This window comes from Ciona intestinalis, unplaced genomic scaffold (genome assembly GCF_000224145.3).
Source record: "Ciona intestinalis unplaced genomic scaffold, KH HT000130.2, whole genome shotgun sequence".
Lineage (NCBI taxonomy): Eukaryota > Metazoa > Chordata > Ascidiacea > Phlebobranchia > Cionidae > Ciona > Ciona intestinalis.
In genome coordinates this window covers 1-22,975 of record NW_004190452.2, presented here as the reverse complement: position 1 = coordinate 22,975, position 22,975 = coordinate 1, and the positions used below count along the sequence as shown (strand labels likewise).

Sequence of the window (22,975 nt, the reverse complement as noted above, 5' to 3'; positions counted from 1 at the left end):
ACAGTGGTGGTGGTGGATCAGGTGGAAGGGTCAACATATATGTTACGCAAGGAGACTTCAGGACCGGCCACATTACCAATAAAGGTGCCTAGCATTTAAATGCAACTTATTTATTCTGGCATGGCGGGGCAACAGCAGTCTTTATAACACTGGTGTTCTGTTTCATACGCCTCGTGCCCGCTTACGAGTTACCATGTATAGATGTAACTTATTTATCCTCGCATGGCCGGCCAACGACAGTCGTTATAACACTGGTGTTCTGTTTCATACACCTCGTGCCCGCTTACGAGTTACCACGTATGTAACTTTGTGAATCATTAAGTCGCATTTCCTTGTAGTTTTGCCAAAATAACTTTGAACTGTGTTGAACAAAAAGAATGTATAGGGTCCAACGAGTTTGGTAAAATTTTACCACGGATGAAAATCTTTCTTTAAAATGAATTACCTGCTGGGTAGTCCCCTTTGAACATAGTGCATTTCCGAGTTAATGAAAAATGCTCATGGCATCTCATATGAAATGGATTACGAATATTAATTATTAAATGCCTAATAATAAAAACTTTTTTTAAACTTATAATAGGCTGGGCAGTTACATGCACGTTGCAGTGTCGTTTACTTTTATTACATTTAACAATCGTCTAGTTTCAGTAAAGTCAGTGTTTTAAAAGCAAATATAAAATAGTAAGTATACCTATGTTTTTAAACAAATAAAGGGCATATTTTAAGGTTATATTGTGTTTCCTATTAAACACTACTTGTAGTTTTTAATGCATCACGTTTCTATGCCTATATTTTGCATTATAATGTACTTTTGCAATTAGTATTTGATTTTAAACTTGTATTTAAAGCTTGTTTTACTTTTAACCAGTAAAAAATAACGTGATTTCCGATTGTCAAGCATAGGCTACACACCAAAAATATAAACAAAAAGTTGTAGCTCTTAGAAGCGTGCACGAAGTCTATGAAACAGAACACCCATGTCATTTCCCTACCATGCGAGGATAAATAAGTTACATTCTATATTTTATTGTTTATTTTTACATTTATTCACAAATATTCGATACATTTCTTCATGTGGTTTGCAACAGAACACCTATGTTATAACTTGCAAGTTGCATTGCAAGGATAATGTTATCAATATATTACTTCAGGTGGATCTGCATCTAACTCTGCTGAGCATGGTGGGCCAGGAACATCTTATTACCAATCATCAAATGCAAAGATATTACGTATTGATAATGAATGCCAGAAACCACAAGTTACTTTACCAACCAGTACAAGGGCGACTGAGGATATTTTCTACTCGTTTTATAACAGAGGTATGGATGTTTTATGCTTGCGTTGCAAACTGTTTTTAACTTATTTAAAAATTAGCCTATTGGTCAAAGTGTGTGCCTTGTTACTGGAAGATACCGGGTTCCAGGCTCGACGCTGCTATCATTGTTGCCATGCGAGTTTTTAGATAAGATACTCATCCTAATTACTTCAATCCAGTGGTCACTATTGTGTTGTCTAATAACAAAACAACCTTAAGTAATATTTTTTTACTGGCAAACAGACACAAGGTGTATAAAGCCACTACAAATGATGGGGAAAAGACAGTTAATTGTAGGCCAAACCTTACTGAATAAAGATCATAACCACTAGACCAATTAAAACATCTAACATTGTCCAAATTGGCAGTCATACATAAAAAGCAACACTCATAAACATACATAACTCACAAACAAAGTGTTTCAAACAACCTATACAGTGCAATAAGACATCTTTTTTACAATTAAGATGCCCTGTCATGCAAAGGTAAACCAATAATGCTAGTATCTCTCATTAGGTGGAGTGGCGATACTTAACAAGCGTGATGATGGACAACCCCACACGTTTACATTGATTGAAATATATGGAGGTGCCCACCTTACATTGGAGTATACAACAAGCAACCAAAGCAACAGCAAGCTTAAAGTAATGACTGGAGGTTTGGTTGGTGATGATACAGGATACTTACATATCCCACCATTAGCGCATGTACAATGGAAGCAGGTATATGAACACATATTATTGTAACTTACTTTATCCTCACGTTGCCCGAAAATGACAATTGTTATATCACAAGTGTTTTGTTTTATACACCTCGTGCCCACTTACAAGTTACCATGTATTTAACGTTGTGGTTGTATTGTAGCTCTAAGAAAAAAATGCAAATATAAAGCAAATAATCCAACGCCACTAAACTGTTAGCAATAGACAATCATCAAAGAGAATTTTCCATTACCCAAAATCCTAAGCCTTAAATACAATAATTTTATCAGCTTTAAAAGGCCAATTCAAAGCTGCCTAATTCTAACCACAAGAGACTAGACCTTAGCTTAAACCCTCTAGCTGGCCACCACTAATAGAAAATCCAATGCCCTATTTTGCTTTACATTTGTGGTTTTAGATTTTTATTATGAATTTGCTGCTTTTACATGCTTACGATTAAAACATGTTTACTTTAATTGGAAGAAGAAATTAAGTTTAATTAGATTTAAAAAAAAAAAAATTTTAAATTTTAAAAATTTAAAAAAAATTTAACTTTTGAGAGAAATTTTAACTGGAAGAAAAAAACTTGTTGTTACACCTAGATGTCAGTTACCTTGTTACTTGTTTACAGATGGGTGAGCACCGGTTTGTGAACATGACTGTCATGCCCATGGTGTATGAAGGGGGAAAACTAGAAATGACGATGAACACTTTGGAGTTCCGCCCTGCGTTTCATGAATATCAATATAATGGGTGATTAATAAGTTTATTTAGTTGAAAGTTAGCCTAGTGTTTAGAGGGTGTGCATTGTGTGACAAAGGATACTGGATTCAAGGCTTGGCGCTGCCACCAATACGAGCATGTGTGTTTTAGACACTAAATTTTTAAGAAATGGTTTACGTTATGATTAAGTGAATTTTTGCCTGCTGCCTTTGTTATTTTCGAGTAAACATGAGGTGCATGGAGCTACCACATATGGTGTGCAACCATACACACTTGTAATTACATTACTATATCAAAACGATTGCTACTTTCTATAGGAATGCGTGTCCTGTAGAGTATTTAACTGGTGCAGCAAACAGCAACACGAGAACGTTTAAGTTTTGGGGCCATATTTTAGTTCCTGAGGTTCATCTGTTAGTTGCTACAGGTAAATATGTGTAATAATACAATGGTATTGGAACAGGTTGAAATATTATGAAATTTCATGTACTTGGTGTATTTCGCATTATAATGTATAGTCTTTTAATAGGGGGTTGCAGTTTAGGATGAAGAAAAAATTGTTTTAAACTATAATGTTCAAATTTATACTTAGTTGCTTTTAGTTTTATCCTTTTTAGTGAAAATCCACCACATAAAGAATCAATTACATTTAAAGCTACATACGTGGTAACTTGTAAGCAAGCACGAGGTGTATGAAACACAACACTCGTGTTTTAAGGACTGTTGTTGCCCCGCCATGCGAGGATAAATAAGTTACATACGTGGTAACTTGTAAGCGGGCACGAGGTGTAGGTAACAGAACAACCGTGTTTTAAGGACTGTCGTTGCCCCGCCATGCAAGGATAAACAAGTTATTCATTCATTTTTTGTTAAAAATACTGATTTAAATTTACTTGTTTGCCAAGAAATGGTATCAAGTTAACATAATAAAGTTGTTTGATAAACTAACTGTAAAATTCAGTGATATTTTACTAATTCGAAGTCAAATTTCAGGTGTTACACTATCATTTGAGTTGCCTCATAAAAGGGAACTAACCTGTGAAGGAATAACGGTTCAAAGTTACGGTTACATCAACTTTAACAGCTTTGAAGGATTAGAAAATGATAATTGGAATGTTACTGTAAGAACCAAACATTATTTGCACTTTTTATTATATTTTTTATGTTTTCAAACAAAAACTGTAAGAATAATTGTTTAAGTAATGGCTCATATGATATAAAAATAAATATCCCTAATTTACCAGCTTGTTAACTTTTTTATCCTAACATGTCTAAATGATTTATTCTGGAAAGCTGGTTTAGGTTTTATACACTGGGCGGTGGAGATTATTTAGAATATTAAACATAGTTCTAAAATACTCTGAGACCTTGACTGAGTAGGGCAGCAAGAAAAAGCTGTCTTTTACTTTAGAGAAGATTTGTGGCAGCTTTAGCTTTATGCTTCCCACAACTATAAGACCTGTATATATATTTTTTTAATTTTTAAAAACTTTTGTTTTTATGTCTGTTTTAAACAGGTGACATCTAACAAAGAAACTAGCATGAAGTCCGGACATGTCAATATTGCAAGTCATGGACAAATAACTGCAAGGTCATTGACTTTAAACACTGATGTTGTGCATATTGCTGCTGACGGCCATCTTTCTGCTGATGAAATGGGACATGTGAGGGGACATGGTGCTGGATACAGTAAGTATAAACTCAATAGGGTTATGTTAATTTAAATTTGCTGAGACTATGTGTTTGGTTACATTGCCCATAACCAAACAACACAGTGTTTAATGCTGGATGCTGTTACAGTTGTCAGATGATATGGCGCTGGATATAGTAGTGGTTACATTTTAAACCTAGTTAGACGTTATTGGGTTCTGGGTTAGATTGCCTCCTAATTAAAGAGTATGTGGTTACCATTGTGTACATGTATGTCTTTGGCTTAGTCTTTACAGCAGTCATTATAACAGGTGTGTCCTGTTTCATACGCCCCATGCCTGCTTACTAGTTACCACTTATGTAACTTTGTGGGTGATTATTTTTTTAAATATATGGCTGACAATTTGGACAAAAGGTACAACAGCATCAAGCCTTGAATCCAGTATCCTTCAGACTAGAGGCATACACGCACTACAACACTTAGCCGATTCAAGCCCTAATACTAACTATATTCATTGCAGACTATGGTAGGACAAGCATAGGAGGTTGCTATGGTGGTAAAGGAGGTAGAAGCAAGAGCATGTTGCAAACATCTGATCTAAACAACACAGTATGGGACGGTGTATATGGAAGTATAGAACAACCGGATCTCTTTGGTTCTGGGGGGGTGGGGAACAGTTTTATTTCATCCTCAAGGGGCGGTGTTGGTGGTGGTTATCTCGATCTAACTGTTACAGTGTTGAAAGTTGAAGGATTAATATCAGCTAATGGTGGTTCTTCTAATAGTGGTAGTGGTGGCAGTGGAGGTTGGTTTGTTGTTTATATAATGGTATACATATATATACATAATATATGCTGTTGCCGCCAGACAGATTATAGGTATGAAAATATGTTTTGTCACTTTTGTAGTGCACTGCTGTAGGCTGTATTACACTTGGTAAAAGATTTTTGGCAATTTGATCTTCACCATAATTTTGGGAGAAAAAAGGAAAAAAATCTTTTGTTAATAAATAATTTCAATCAATTTTTAAACCATAAACACAATCCTACACATTTTCAGGCAGCATAATGGTCCACGCTACGACTGTAGAGGGCCATGGTATGTTGAGCACCAATGGTGGTACAGGTTCATGTACGTCACCATCTGACCTTATATGTGGAGGAGGTGGTGGTGGAAGGATTGCACTTAACCATAGGAACGATCTACGTTGGTGGAAAGGTCTGTAATATATTTGATTAGTGATTTGTTTATTATCAATTCATCGGTTGAATAAATAATTACTGATTTATTACGCATACCTTTTTAAGCCTACTTAAAATAAAAATATAAAATTTAAAATTAAAGTTTTAAAATGAAAGAGTTGATAAAAGTCGGATTGCTATTAAAATAAAGTTCATATGATCTTGGTAACACTAGTGATTCATTTATGATCAGTTTATCATTTTTTTAACAATAAAAACAGTAGGTTACTTTTATAATATAAAAACAAGACTTTTATAAAATAAATTATTTAAACCACAATCCCCTACACTTCAGGTGATGTAACAAGTTATGGTGGAGTGGGGACTTTCAATTCAAACCCAGGTGGATATGGAGGTGCAGGTACTGTGTTATACTCGAGGAAACATTCATCTGGAAAGAAGACAATTTGGATGGAGCTGAAAAATAATCGGGGTAAGTATTTTTCCTGCTACTATTGTGTGTTTGTGTGTGTTTTAATGGTAATTGCTCCAGCTCAGTGGTCACTAAATTGTCATAAATAAAGATAAAATGAGGAAGTAGTTTAATTTTTGTATAAAATGTTATTGGCATTATAGCACGGGTATTTGATAATGGCATGTGTTCTAAGCGACAGGCTTTAATATCTGGCAGGTTCATGCGGTGTTAGGTTAATAAGGAAACTTTGGCCTAACTGTCGCAAGGCGTGTCTAAGTCTAATAGTAGGAACTCACCCGTAAAAATAAAATAGAAATACTTTTAATAAACTGCTGTTTCTTACTTTAGTTTTAAGATCTTTAATTTCCAAGGCATCTCTTTAATCCTGACAATATTAACTTAGGTTCAAACACCAACTTTGACCTTGAGGATGGTTTAACATTATTGATCAACATAAGCCAAGTAAATAACACCAACACCCGATCAAAGAGAGACGCCACTCTGCTGCCCCTTGGTGTGAATCGTGTTAATGTGGTTGGGGGTGCGAGAGTTACATTACAAAGAAGTTATGAAACTTTAGATTCAAGATACTTCGTATCAGGAGATGGTACGGGATGGTTGCATGTTCAAGGTGGACAAACAGTTGTCATGCGTAAGTTTCATTTATTTCTTGTTAGCTGTTTTATGCTCACCCCCTGATGAAGTCTTGTCGGATAGCAGACGAAGCGTCGGAAACACATTACATTTATACCAGATGAGCTGTTGAAAGATTGTTTACATTATGCCTGGTAGCAAAAGTTACACAATGTTTTATACTCTAGCTAATTCCTCACTAAAAGTAGTTTAAATTTTGGTGCCCTGTGTATCAGTGGTTGGGCGATTGCACCGTAGTTCAAGGGTACCGTGTTCAATGCCCAGGCATGCTACTCATTACTCTATTTTTTTGAAATATATATTCTATGTTATAATATATTATTGTCCCTGTAACAAGTAAATGAAGAACAAGCGTATAAAGTTTCCCCATATGGTGTACAATATGGCACCAATGTTTTAACCGTACCCAAGCCAATAGAAATAAATGTTGATACTACATTATGTTTTTAATATATCAACTAACTTTCAGACGCCCTCAGCCAAGCAGAACCTTACAGGAAAATCAACGAAGATGTGTTTGGAGAATACGGTGAAATAATGACCAACATATTTGTACACGAGGGAGGGTACCTTGTCCTACCACCAGATACCACTTGTCGGGATGCAAGGATTATTGTATTGGGAACAATAGCAGTGAATAATGTGACAGTGGCTTCAGGTTGCCATCTTCAGTTTGGGACGACAGGAAGAAGTAGATTGCTTGATACCAACCAGGGCTCTGTGGATTCTCCCCAACCTAGTGTAAAGGAAGGTGTTTTTAACTTTGTTTCCTTGAATGTTGGAGATGGAGGTGAAGTGTCTGCATTCATACAGACAGATGATGTAAGGAATAACGTCTCCATTGTGGCTGTACAAACCGTCCATGTATTTGGTGGAGGAAAGATTCATGCTGTGTCTGTTCATATTCATGCAAGGAGATTGGTAATAGATGACCTGGGGGTTATTACTGGTGATTTGAACACGATATCCTGCCACGGAGACCCCCATACCTCTACTACAAATTCTAATGGTCAACCACTTATTTTGACTGGGTCGGGAAAAACTGGTGCTGGTGGTTCTGGTGCCGGACATGGTGGCAGGGGAGGCCGTGGTAGTGGGCAGCATCATACTGGTGGTTCTTATGGCAGTTTGTTTGAACCAATAAGCCATGGTTGTTCTGGTGGTGGAGATGGTGTAAGAGCTGGTGGTCGAGGTGGTGGGAACGTTGTGTTTAATGTCACAAATGAGCTACAGATTGATGGCTTAGTTGAAGCTGACGGTGAAAGTGTTGAGGTTGGAGCTGCTGGTGGTGGAAGTGGTGGAAGTATCGTGTTCCATGTTAACAACATGCGCGGGTATGGTGATGTCACTGTGAACGGGGGTCATGGCCACGCTTGTGATGCAAACCATAATGATGTGAACAACTGTATTGGTGTTCGAACAAGTGGAATTAAAAGTGGTGGTGGTGGTGCTGCTGGACGCATAGCTGTTTATTTTGCTTCCAATAAAACTTACTCAGGATCATGGCAAGCACATGGTGGGAAACCTGGTAACGTGGTTGGCAATTATGTTTCTTCTGATACTACAACTGGGTATGGTGGACCTGGAACCATGTATTTCTACCACACCGTGCACAAACATACAACTTTGATAGTTAACAACAACGGACATGGACCGGATAAAGACAACAATTACATCGCTGATTATTCGGACTTGAAAAATGACGAGTCAAGAGCCTGGTTTTTGCCGACTCATCGTAATTCTGATGAGTCATCATCACATGATTTTTACTTTGACGAGATACAAGTTTGGGGAAAAGCTCACTTTGCCGTATCACCTCTCAATCATACCATCGCAGGTAATATATAAGATGCAGATAACAAAGATTTTTGGTCAGTTATAATACAAACTTTCCAGTTTATATTTAAAAGAATTGTCCACAAAAAAATATCACCAACAAAATTACATATGTGGTAACTGGTAAGCAGACACAAGGTGTATGAAACATAACGGATGTTGCTGCCCCGCCAAACAGTATAATAAATAAATAGCATTTGTTACTTCACAGGTTCCCTGGCTGATGTAGGATTTGATGCAAACATCTACTTTGAAAATCTAATTGGAGACAGAACTGGTGCAATACATATAGGATCTCTTCAAAGCATGGACCTCGAGCGTCCATTTATCGACCTTCCATTCAGTGCTCATGTATATAGACATGGACACCTTGGTCTTGCACCTATTGTTCATGTACATGGTGTAACTATATGGCTGGATGGTGCTTTAACTCATGTGAGGAATATAACGGTGAAACACCACGGTCGGTTATGGCTAAACAGACATGGTAAGTAACACAGAGAAACTTGTTTAACCATAACTTTATGATATGTTTGCCTGCTAAAGGGGCTTTTCTAGTTGTATTTATTTAACATTTTGGTCATTCTGCTTATCTAGCCATGTTTTTTGCAAGCATTTACTCAACTAGAATCAATATTCTAGACTTGATACTTCCATTGTAGGCTTATGTGTCTTTGGACAAGACACTTAACGGCAAACCTTGATGGTGTCTCGCCATATAAGAGACAAAATTAGGTGTTTTGATATCCACTTAAAAAATTCTTCAGCAGAGCTCTTTCAGTGGACGTAATGTTTTCAAACTTTAATTATGTCTCGCAATATAGCAAAACTTGTTGCTTTGATATCCACATAAAAAATAATAATTATATTTTTCTTCCAGGTCGCACAGCGGGCTCATTTGACATTGATGACACTTCATACTCTGATGAGTTAGACGGACCACAATTTGCTGGGAAATATACGTTTGATTACGTCCATGTGAAGGACAATGGTTACATACACATGATAAGTAACCCTGTGGTTGACCCTGGCACACAATTCAATGTACAAGACATGGTAGTAGATGGCGGTGGATTAGTTGAAGCTACACATGTATATGTACATGCTGTGAACATCACCATTGATGCTGGTGGAAAAATATCGGCAAACAACCAAGGTTATACTACCCAACATGGTGCACCCATCCATCAAAATGGTTCTTATAACATTGGGTATCATGGTATTATTAACCCAGGTGAATGATTATGTTCGTAAATATATATTATTCATTTTTACCTATTCCATTTTTTTGCTACCTTGTATTTTTTATTTAGCATTTTTCTGTAATATTCATTATAAAGTTTGTATTCCAACCCAGTATTAATAAATAGTTTATATGGTGCATACATTATTATGAAGTATTTATGAAGTTTGTATTTTTTGCCCTGTATTTATAACATTTATTTTGTACCATGTTTGACAGTTATGTTCATTTTTACTCTTAAATATATGAGTTAGTATTTCTACCTTGTATTAACATATGGTTTATTCCACCAGGAATGGGCTATTATGCATCCAGCCACGCCCCATCTGGTGCAGGTCATGGTGGCAGTGGTGGGCATGGTAGTGGGAATGGTGTTCTTAAAACTGGCCAACCATACGGCAATCTATATGAACCTGAAGTATTTGGTTCAGCTGGTGGCGGACCTAACGCTGGTTCTGGTGGTGGACGTATATGGTTGAACGTAACTGGCATGATACATATAGATGGTGAATTATGTGCTGATGGTGGCAATGCTGACACCACATCTGGTAGCATTGGTGCTGGTGGTAGTGGTGGTAGTTTATGGCTCCATTCAAATGTTCTATCTGGTTATGGGATTGTATCAGCTAATGGTGGTAAAGGAGGATTGAATGGTTTTGGTGGTGGTGGTGCTGGTGGAAGGGTGGCTGTTTATTTCAATAAAAACATCACATTTAGGTAAGCTTTCAATATGTTTCAAAACCTTTTTGATAACCCTATAACTTCTTGACTTTTGTCTTTATATATAGAATGGTTAAATGTTTTTTTTCTTTAGCAAAATAAGCAATAATTCTCTTTACTTCTGACCAATCGCATTTGATAATACTATGACTTCAATGTCTTGGATTTGTTTTTTTTAATTTATATTATTAAACCTATGCTTTACCATATGGAATATCAAACACGTTAAAAATTTTGACTAGGGTTTGAAGTAGGGCAGCTCGAAAATTTTGACTAAGTAGGGCAGCTGGAAAAAGCTGCCGTCTTTTACTTTAGGTAAGCTTTGTGGCAGCTTTACCTTCAAGTCATTTAATTTCAGAAAATATATATTTATATTTCCTGAATAAAACATTGACTCTAATTTACAGCTCCTTCACCTTCCATGCCCACGGTGGCCGTTGCCACAAAAGCACAATAACCCCACCCTGTGAGGTTGGAGGTCCAGGCACCATATTCCTTTATCACAACATAGAGGACCACCGTACTTTGAGGGTGGAGAATGGTGGGGCAAGTATTGGGACAAGGAGGTTGTTTGCTAAACCAAGGAATAAGTTGATCAATTGGGATAAACTGGATGAAGATGGTGGAAGAGCTTGGATATTGTCGGCTAATTCTGGCGGTCATAAGTTTGCAAACTTTGGGCATGATTTCCATTTTGAGGAACTACAGGTAATGTAATTTAGGGAAATTCAAACCAACAGTTAAAGCCAACTCTGACTTTACCCATGTACAATAGAATGTGCATATACAATGTTGGGGTAACCGGCCAACCCTGGCTTAAATCTCAGGTCCAATGGTTTGCCTTGCTGTTCGAGGTCACACATATAAAACATAACTTGAATTTTAATGTACAGTCAGGCACATTTTAGCTAAATGATGAAATGTGATATATTTGTGAACATTGTTTAAATCTATACATAATGTATATGTACAACGCAATGTATTACAATGTAAATTTTTATGTCATAGGTGTATGGTGGTGCTCACTTAGCTGTCATGGATCCAAGCAAAATACCAGCGGACCAAATATGGAGATACCAGATCACAAGATATTACGCACGAAATATTGGAGGACAAGATATTCTAAGTTCTCCAGCCAATGAAAGTGATCTACCATCAACTACAGAGTTGCCTTTGACTGGTGTCCTGCCTGGGAATGTAACTTTACATTTCAAATACTTCATTGGAGATAGATCCGGCGCTGTTCACGTGGGCGATGGCCAAACTATGGACTTGGAGAGATATGAAATAGACCTACCATTTAGTGCTTATATATATCATGGTGCCTTCCTTGGCTTGGCACCTATTACCATGGTGCATGGGGTAGAGATATGGATATCTGGTGTGATGGCTCATGTTAGCAACATGACTTTGAAGCAGAATGGTACGGCTACTTTTAACTTCATGGGAAGAACTGTGGAGACAAGGAAGTTACATGATGGAGGTATTTATTAAATACATTTATTTATGAGATTCAATCATATTTTGCAGTTTTTTTTTGTTAAATATTTATTTAGTTATTAAATAATATTGTTTCCTTGGTATATTAAATACACTTTAGAAATTTTCTTGTATTTTTCTATTGTAACAGAAGGATAGCAAATCCTTGGGCAAGACACTTAACTATAATTGCTCCAACCCAGCGGTCACTAATGGGTTGTCTAAGTTGTCAGTCAAACATGAAAGCAATCACCCTTGTTATAATGCGAAGATAAACAAGTTACATTCATTCATTCATATATGCGCAGGTACTTCACTGAAGGACTTTGACCCACAATCGACCATAGATACAGCAGTTTACGTATTCAATAGTATCCGTGTGCAAGATACTGGTTTGGTAGAGATGGTATCTGACCCAGTGACACAGCCACGAGGTGTTGATATATTTGCACACACCTTAGTGGTAGAGGGTGGTGGTGAAGTTCGTGGTCCACGTGTTATACTGGATGTGCATAATGCTACTGTGAGTATATCTATATATATATATATATATGTATGGATGTGAATATGTATATATTAATGCTGTTTTTAATATGTGCCATGGCATGTTAGTAAACTGTGAATATATGTTTATATATGTATGGAGTTGTATATAAAGGTTTTATAAGTGTATGTTGTGGCATGCCAGTTTGTGCCATAGTATGTTATATGTGCCACGGCACACTTTATGTGCCACAGCATGCTGTATGTACAATGGCACGAAAATATTTTTGTTAAAAGAACAATATATATTTGTAATTTGCCAATAATATATTACAGTTCATACATATTATAAGATACAATTTTTAAATACAGATTGACTCTGGTGGTCGACTGCATTCAAATGGGCTTGGTTACGCCAACCACCATGAATATACCCAAGGAAGCATTGTCAACATTGGAACACCACCTGTACCAAGTGATGTTAACATAGGTGGAGCAGGGGGTGGCCATGGTGGAAGTGGTGGAAGGGTTATCAGGCATATAACAAGCACAAGTAGCTCAATTACTGATATAAGCACCGCACCTAACTATCACCGGCGTATTACTGTTGATATTATGAGAAGTGGTTTATCGCATGGGAACTTATACCAGCCTACATCATATGGTAGTGCAGGTGCTTCATACTCGGCAAGCTGCTATGGTGGTAATGGTGGTGGTGTGATAAGAATGCTGGTGTCCAATACATTAGAAGTAGATGGCACCATATCTTCTGATGGTGTTGCACCTAAGCCTGCATGCTCAAGCTCTGGTGGTGGCGCTGGTGGTTCAATATGGATACATACACATAGACTTAAAGGGTTTGGATTGGTGTCTTCACATGGTGGAAAGGGATCAAACTCACAATCAAGTAGCATTGGTGGTGGTGGTGGAGGAGCTGGCGGTAGAACTGCCATATATTTTGTCAAGAATGAAACTTTGATTGGATTTGTGGCTTACTCTTCTGGTGGAAAAGCAGGGAACACACCAAGTTCAAAGATAAATGGTGAAAATGGAGGTGCTGGGACAGCCTTGCTCTACCATATGATCCATAAGCATCGTACTCTATATATCGACAACGGTGGATTAATGGTAGGTAAAGTAATGATATACCAACAAAATATTTGTAATACTCAAGCAAACTGTTGTTCATATAAGTTGAGTCCAACTAATAGTTTACAAACGAGGTAATACTGTGCCAATATCTAGTGTCATCAGTCTGTTATTTGAATATTATTTCGTTTATGCCTGGTGCAACTGCAACATATAAAAAATAATACTAAACTTATATATTCGGAAGAAAAACAGATATATATCTGAATAAATAAACACATATAAATAATAAAAATGATCATTCCCTTTACAGCCATACGACTCCAACCATTTGATTGGCGACCCAAACCCTGCAGCAAACAACCCAGAAGACAGAGTTACAAACGGAAGGGCTAACTATGAGGATCTGAAATTCACCGGGTTCGTCCATAATGACGGTTGTCGCACGTGGATTATACCTCCACCTGACTATGTTGATAATGAAGATGGAGAAGATAGTATTGGAGAAGTTGCTAGAAGGGGAACTGTTGAAGCTCCTGTGTTTGATTATAAGTTTGAAGAGATACAGGTAATGTGTGCATGTGTATGCTATGAGAGTTGTATAGAAATAGTGTCCCATATAGTGTTACATACGTGATAACTCGTAAGCGGGCACAAGGTGTATGTCATGAAACAGAACACCAGTGTTATAACAACTGTCATTGCCCCGCCATGCGAGGATAAATATGTTACATACATGGTAACTTGTAAGCAGGCACAAGGTGTATGAAACAGAACACCCATGTTATACCCCTGAGTAATCGTATACCATACAACTACAAGGGTAAATAAGTTACATTCACATTTACATAGATATATGGTGGAGCACATGTAGCGATATCAACTGTACCTTTACACAACAATACAAGCAACACAACCACTGAGTTGGTGGCTGATGATGCAAACTCCCCTGCTGAGGTTGACATTCATTTCCAATACATGATTGGTGATAGAACTGGTACCGTTCATTTGAGACCAAACCAGACCATGGACTTGAACAGAGACGAGATAGATCTTCCTTTCAGTGTACGAGCATATACTTGTTCGTATCTTGGTTTGGCACCAATTACATTCATACATGGTGTAACTATATGGATGCATGGTAAGATATTTGTGTATTTAGTTGGGTTGGGATAATCCATTAAGATTTGGTTTCCACATATGTAGATCTAGTTTTGACTGCATCTGAATACAGTTCGTCTTTACGTACACTTTTGTTTCTATTAGAAGTTTAACTTACTTGGCTTGTTTGTCCGTTAGGTGTAAATGGCATGTTTGTCCGTTAGGTGTAGCGACCACGCTTATATTCTTCCTACTAAATATTGTAAATATGTTTTTAACCGTAAGCGTGTTTTAACAACCATTGTTTTGTCGCTATATCTTGTCTTTTCGCTTAAAACATTTTAAATCTTTGCTACCGTAATCGAAGAGACAAATAAAGTTAATTTTAGTAGGGTGGGGGAAGTTGGGACACATTTTAACTCTATTTTCTTGTCCAATGTGGTAGTAAACAAGGAACTTTCAAAAAATTATAAAACTATATGCCCAAGACTCCCATAGACCGTTGTTAATTGTTTAAAACACGATCAGGATATTCGGATATTATGCGCCGAAGGTGTCCCATCTTCCCCCATCCTACTATATTATTAATATTAATATATAGTTTTAAGCTGCTACCCTTTGGATGTGTATGTCCTTGTGTGTGTGTGTGTGCGTGTGTGTGTTCATATGTGTCCTTTGATAATACATACAATTGCTCCAACCCAGTGTTCGCTAATGGGTTGTCTAAATTATCAACCATACAGAATAAAAACACCACCCACAAAGTTGCATACTTTTTTTTAGCTCATGTCCCATAGCATGTTTCAATGTAGAACCTCACCCATGTGGAATATACATTAATAATCGACATTAAATCACACATATGTTTTCCACAGGTGTTCTTGCAAATATCAAGCAACTTACATTACACCACTATGGTGTGCTGGCAATGGAAAGTGGTGGGCACACTAAAGATCATGAGAAGAATAACTTTCAGTGGGTTTTTATTATTTAGTTGGTTTTGGCTTTATGTGAACCTTCGGTATTTTCTTCGGTAAAAACTCTACATTTTTTTCGAGCAAAACATTTAACAGCAAATGTTTCAAACTAGTGGTCATTAATAGGTTGTCCAAATTGTCAGTCATACATAAAAACAATCATATATATACAGACACAAGGGGTATGAACTTATAGTTTGCAATAACAAGCCTGTATTAAAAATCCAAGTTACACCCATGCAATGATAAACAAGTTACAATATATTAAAACTTCTTTTTTACTCAGATTTGAAAAGCTTCGAATTCAAGATGATGCATCAGTATATGCGATCACGTCACCAGAGTTCAGGAACCCTGTCATAAAACTCAACACAATATCCATTAAGATTGAAGGAGGTGGTAAACTCCATGCTACATATGGTCATATTACTTCATACAACCTTACAGTGGAGGATGGTGGATTTATAAAAGCTGATGGAACGGGTTATACAATATATGATCATAGGAATACAGAAACAGGTTTGATGTTTATTGTTTTGTTTTTTAAAAGAGATCTGTTTAAATTTTGGATGTATGTGTTCTACAGCAAACACATAATGCGTACTACTCCAACTCATTGGTCACTAATGGGTTGTTAAAATGAAAAATTTCCAAAAAAACAACCACCTTTAAAGTTAATTTCAAAAATAAGTTTGCCAAATAAACCTCTTGGCAATTTAACCTGTCTATATATTATTTTCTAAAATTAAAAATGTAATGATATAATTTTATAAAAATGATTATTCACTATAAAATGGGTTTGCAATTTTGTACTGTATTGATATGAGTTAGTGAGTTACTAACATGTATGGTTTATGAAGGTGTGAATCTTGGCAAAGGACATTCTGCTGCAGATGGTTCATCTGGTGCTGGACATGGTGGTACCAGTGGTGTTGGTACACACCAGCAAGTTACAGGGCAACCATATGGGGATCTCTATGAACCATTAGTGATGGGTAGCGCAGGTGGTACCTCATCACACATGGATGGTGGGAAAAGAATATATACCCCTGGTGGTCGTGGAGGTGGTGTGTTGTACCTCAACATCAGTGGTACATTATATATAGATGGTGAAGTCACTGCACATGGTGCTGCAGCCCAGTCAGGACGAGATTCTGGAGGTGGCTCTGGTGGAAGCATCCTTATACACACTGAGAGGTGAAACTTTTATTTTGCATTTTTACTTCCTATTTTCATGCAAGGTTAAGCTGTTAATTTCCATTTATTTATGGTTTTGAAATGATCTTTGTTTTTGAAAAAATGAATAAATGTTATATAACATAATTTTTTTCGCAGGATCACTGGTTATGGTAAGGTTGCTATAAAAGGTGGGGATGGTTCAGGAGGTGGCGGTGCTGGTGCTGGTGGTAGGATTGCTGTTTATTTGAGGGATAATTCAACATTTATTGGTCGATTTGTATCAAGTGGTGGACGGGGTACAGGTGGTGAATCAGGGGGACCTGGTACAGCGTTTGTATTCCATGCCATACACCATCATAGGACACTAATTGTGGATAATGACCATCTGACTTCAAGTCGCGTGGGGAAAATTACATCTTATCAAGGTAAAGAATTGTTGGTGTATTTTGTTCTATAACCAAGTGGTTTTGTAACCACATGGACCAGATTGAAGGCATTATGCTGCCCACATTGTGGGTGTATTTGTCTTTTCCAACTCAGTGGTCACTATGTTTAAAAAAAATTTTAAAATTGTACTCACGCACAAATTTGGTAACACGCAAAAACCAAACATGGTAACACGCAAAAACCTGTTGTGTATGAAACAGAATACCTGTGAGATAACTTTAAAGATTGTTAAACATGCAATATTTCTTTACCACATATTTTGTAAACCATTTAAGTCTTTTCAGAAACTAATTCAAATATAATTACACAAAAAAATAGTAAAAAATGGAATCATAACTTTGATATACTGTTTTGAAAAATATATATTTACTTTACCACATATTTTTTCATTTATTCAAATATATTTACAGATACTTCGACCGATAGTTTCAAAGCATGGATCATGCCTGACAACCTTGGACACAAACTTGCATTACAACATCCCAACTTTGATCCAACACCAGAAAACAACAATGATAGTCCAGCCAATAGCCGTTTGGAGATTAGTTTTGAGGAGTTCCAGATATTTGGGAATGCCCATTTGGCTGTGATGTTGAGCAATAACGCGAATCTGTCGCACGTAAACGCAACAAAGAAGGATGAATTGTACATCAACTTTAAGGACATGATTGGTAATATATTTGTAATGTAATACTATTCTATTCTTATTCTAAATGGGTGAGGCCCCATGGCAAAGCACGCTTACTCGTACGAGTAGCGAGACGTATGAAACAGAACACCCATTTTAGCGACTGTCAGTGCCTCGCCATTCGAGGATACATAAGTTACACACAGAGTAACTTGTAAGCGGGCGCAAGTGAATAATACAGAACACCGATTTTATAACCGTTGTTGCCCCGCCATGCCATTGTTGCCCCGCCATGCGAGGATAAACAAGTTACATTCATTCACTCAGTCAATTCAGAATAAAACAAATATTTTATTTATTAACAGGTGATCGCAGTGGAGTAGTCCATGTCGGGCCGCAACAAGATTTAGATTTACGCCGTCCATTCGTTGACACACCCTTCAGTTCATATGTGTATGTAGATGGTCATCTTGGGTTGGCTACAAGTATTAGGATGGAAGCTGTCTTCATACATTTGGAGGGAAATTTGAGCCATGTGGAAAATCTATTGATGACCAAAGGAGCGGAGTTGCGCCTCTTTCTTACTGGTAATATAAATGTGCACGTAGTGTAATTATACATTCAGTGTGAAAATTCAAAACTTCAATTATGGTTTCCAAATCCAGGCGCTGCTGACTTGGTGGGCAACTACACGGAAAACGCAAAGTTTCGGTTCCCGAATGACATCCGTATAAAAGACACGGCAAAAATTATTGGCAATGGACCTCCAGCCCATGCTACTCAGTATAAGTTAATATCCAACACTTTAACTGTGGATGGTGGTGCAGTTATCACAGCAAAGCATATCTTGGTTGAAGCAACCAATATAACGGTTGATGATGGTGGTTATATAACTACTAATAATGGAGGTTATGTTGTCAATAGAGGTCCAGCACCTGGGAAACCTCATTTCCTCGGCCACAGTGGTGCTTCACATGGTGGTATGGGAGGCAGGGGTGGTTGTGAGGGTTACAAAGCATGCAGGTTGCCAAGGAATGAACCTTATGGATCACTTGAACAACCAAAGACATTTGGAAGTGGTGGTTATGGTGGTAGAGGTGGGAAATTTATATTTAGATTCAATTTATAAATTTAGCAGATTAGTTATTGAGATTAAAGTGGTGCATCAGCTAGTTTCTATCACCATGCATGTCATGGAACCTATAATGCAAGTCAGAGTTGGCACATTAGGTCATTAAACCTAAACATATTCTGGTTTTATTATAACTTAGTTAGCCCAACATACGAGGATAAATATATGATCATTTTAAACCTATAAGTTTAAAACCCAAACATGTTTAGGTTTTATTAGAATTAATAATTACCCTGTCATGCCTAGATAAGGAAGTACAGAACCCCCATGTTATAACTTACCCCACCCCGCCTAAATAAATATATGGTATGGTGATACTAGATCCATAGGTTATTAAACCCCTTATTTATTCAAACTTATAGTTACCCGTTATAGTTATATTTATAGTTATATTGAATATTTTAAATCGACAATGATTAACAAACCATATGTAGGTGGTGTCGGTGGTGGCATCGTCGAGCTGCGAGCTTCCGATGTATTACGTGTGGATGGTGTGGTGTCAGCCAACAGTGGTGATGTTGTTTCAAACTCTGATGGTTCAAGTGGAGGCAGCGGGGGAAGCGTGCTCACATATTCAGCTGTGCTTACTGGATCATGGACTGGTATGTTGTATGTGGTTGTTTAATGGTTTGTTTTTTTATTGTGGTTTGGCTTTTTGAGTTGCTCTACTTAGTCAAGCTATGAGAGTACTTTTGACATGTGTGATATTCTAAATTGTCAGGCCCAATACACGGATGGTTATTGAACTGTTTAAAAACGAAAGAAAATAAATATTGTGTTTTATATTTTTAAAAATGTTTCTACCATTTTTGCGACTAAAACCAGATTGTTTTTTAACTTTTTTTTATAAGTTTTAAACTTTAAGCTCGTAGCATTTTTTAAATTTATACCCACAATGTTTTAACTTTTAATCAATCACAATTAATACTCATTTTCCCATAGGTAACATTCAAGCACTTGGTGGGGCTGGAGATTTCAACAGTGGAGGTGGTGGTGCTGGTGGTAGGGTTGCCGTTTATTACTCAAACCAGTTATCTGACATGCCGTACTTGGGGCAATTCAAGGCGCATGGCGGTCCAGTTGGTAGCAGGGCAGAGGCAGGAGCAGCAGGCACTGTATATGTAAAGCATGAAGAGAGAAATGAAGCCACGTTGATTGTAAACAACGATAACCAACCAAGTTTAGATACATGGATGCATAATATTGGGAGAAGGTTAAACTTTGCCGGAAGTTCTGGCAAAAGTGCGTCGTACAATGTTGGCTCCTCTGGTCGACGTGTGGAGTCAAGTGTTGCATCTTACAATCGTGTCTACCATAGCGACTGTAGATACAATCGCCCACTAGCCAACCATGGAACATACTACCTTCTCAGCCATTTATTCGATCAGACATTTTCTTCATCAAACAACAGAATCTTCGTCGCAGATGCTCGAGCCACCACCATCACTTTAACTTTGGGTGGAAGAAGAAATATAAATCGTGTTCGAGTCGCACCTGCTTGTAATTTCCCCTCAAAGTTTAGAATAACTCTCGGTATCACTGGTTCAAGAGCTGGTATTCCTGATTCAAGATATTACAACCATGTTGGCAGCCAAGGATTCATTGAACCAGCAACATATTGTAGACCTGGATCATATGTTGATATCGTTGTTGGACATTTGCCTGCTGATTACATTAAGATTGAGATCGAAGGAAAGAAAAGGTTCTGTAACAACCAGTATTTCGCTGGCTTGTCGGAGATTGAAGTTTATGTCGACGGCCAAACGGAAAACTCCAGATTCTTGAACCGAGAGTTGCAGGTTAGATACTTACTGACAATAATCAATACGTTTGCCAAACTTCATTAATCAACATTTTGCATATTTTTTTAAGTGGAATCCAAAGATCCATATTACAATAATGACAATTTCCAACCAGTAGAGTGGAATATATTAAAAAATTTACCAAACGCATTTTTTAAGAAAATGCCTAAAAATATAAACTTCATTTGTTTTTAAATTAAAATTATATATGTTTTACTTTGAATTAACCTGACCCTTTTTATTTTCAGGGTTAAATTATAGCTTTACTCTTATTTTTCCACTTTAAATAACTTATTACATCCAGGGTGCTGCCACCTGGATTGAGCTACCAACCAACACTGGAGGAAACTTTACATTTCATGAAACTGTTGTGGATGGCCATGGCAACTTAGCTGTCATGTCAAGCACAAATTCTATGGTAAAAATATAAAAATGTTTCTAAAGTAACTTTGTTACTTACCAGAATTGCCTTTTATCGGTTACATAACATATCATTTTTATTTTCCCTTCATTTACAATATCGAAGATCAAATCAATTAAACTAGAAATTAATTGTCCACAAAGTGCAAGTCGGTTTAAACCTTAATTGAATTAAATTGAATTGCTTTGTTATTTAACCTACTATAGTCTCCATAATCAAAGGGATAAAATTAAACTTTTGATAAATTTAATTCCTCTTCATTTATATTAAATTAAACTTCTCTAGTCTTAATGATCTAATTAATCCTTTTCCAAGACTGTATTATGCATGTTACTTTTGCCACTTAAATATATATTCATGAATATATTTACCCTCCCCACAGAGCAATGATACATCAGACTCCCGTGTCCATCTTGGTCACATCCGTGGTGACTTGACTGGTGTTGTTAACATTGGTTTCAAACAAACATGGGGAGTAACCTCATCAAGCATAGACGTTCCCACCAGCTTCAACTTATATGAAGGGTCTTCTCTACAAATGCCGAACACAACTTTTTTCCACCAGGTAAAGGGAATATTTAACAGAGAGCTTCTTATGTCCCAAAAATCCCCCCAAAATAATCATCCAAAAAGTAGAGCTTCTTATGTCCCAAAAATCCCCCCAAAATAATCATCCAAAAAGTAGAGCTTCTAATGTCCCAAAAAGTAGAGTTACTTGGTAACTCTAAGCTGGCACGAGGTTTATTAACACCCGTGTTATAACGACTGTCGTTTCCGGCCACGCAAAGAATAAGTTAGTTACATTCAATTCATTTAACATAGAGCTTCTCAAGTATGTTTTATAATTCTATATAACCTCCAACTGATGGTTAGGGGTTAGAACAGTGGTTCTTAACTAATGGATTTTAAGTGTTTTAGTAAAAGTTGAAATTATATTACTATATAAATACATAAAGTTATGTGAAAAGTAGTTTCGGGAATTGAGTCGCCAAAGTATCAAATTCTTAAAAATTGAGGTATACACCAACAAATGTATCTTTAACTACATTAATACAAATTATATACAAAGGTTGGCTTAAGATCCCATGGTGGCCAAGTGTCCGGCATCGACAACCTGCATGTCTTCAATGGTGGAACATTCCAACTACAATCCACAGCTAAATACGACGCTGGGTTAAACGCTGGTGCTCATTCAAGTAACAACAAGACTTCACAAACTGTAGCGTTATCCACAGTCATCGTACAAAGTGGGGGGACTCTAAAACTTCAAACTCATAGGTTAGTGTGACATTTTATATATAGATAAATTATTGTTATTATGATTTTTTTTATATAGTTATGTAAGAACACCTCATAATTCCCAGTGTCAAAAAATGAAGTACTTTTACTCATAACCCATGTCATTCAGATCAGTTTTTACCCATAACATGTATACACGACTGTCCTTTTGTTGCTAATACCCTACTATGTATGTATGTAACTTACTTTATTCTCGCGTGACGGAAAACGACAGTCGTTATAACACGGGTGTTCATACACCTCGTGCCAGCTTACGAGTTACCATGTATGTTACTTTGTGGGTGATTATTTTTTTTTTGGATTTTTTTATGTTTGGCTTATAATTTGGACAACCCATTAGTGACCACTGGGTTGGAGCAATTGCTGTTAAGTGTCTTACCCAAGAACACATACGCCCACAATGGTAGCAGCGACGAGCCTTGAACCCATTACCTCTGGG

At 37.0% G+C, this 22,975-nt stretch overlaps 1 protein-coding gene across 1 annotated transcript; it reads left to right on the top strand.

Moving 5' to 3' along the window:
• Positions 1–1,945: 1,945 nt before the first annotated feature.
• On the top strand, positions 1,946–22,544 carry LOC104266654. Its single transcript, XM_026838947.1, has 31 exons — positions 1,946–2,037; positions 2,648–2,769; positions 3,057–3,166; positions 3,733–3,860; positions 4,257–4,428; positions 4,911–5,195; positions 5,450–5,608; positions 5,927–6,064; positions 6,450–6,698; positions 7,170–8,537; positions 8,748–9,023; positions 9,417–9,770; positions 10,073–10,496; positions 10,907–11,207; positions 11,508–11,982; positions 12,287–12,501; positions 12,834–13,589; positions 13,864–14,118; positions 14,403–14,691; positions 15,527–15,626; positions 15,915–16,147; positions 16,489–16,825; positions 16,964–17,232; positions 17,665–17,925; positions 18,248–18,469; positions 18,548–18,979; positions 19,449–19,616; positions 19,957–20,813; positions 21,121–21,234; positions 21,620–21,802; positions 22,307–22,544. The coding sequence occupies exons 1-31, from the start codon at positions 1,963–1,965 to the stop codon at positions 22,523–22,525; spliced, it is 9,546 nt and encodes a 3,181-aa protein (XP_026694748.1). The 5' UTR covers positions 1,946–1,962; the 3' UTR covers positions 22,526–22,544.
• Positions 22,545–22,975: the final 431 nt, after the last annotated feature.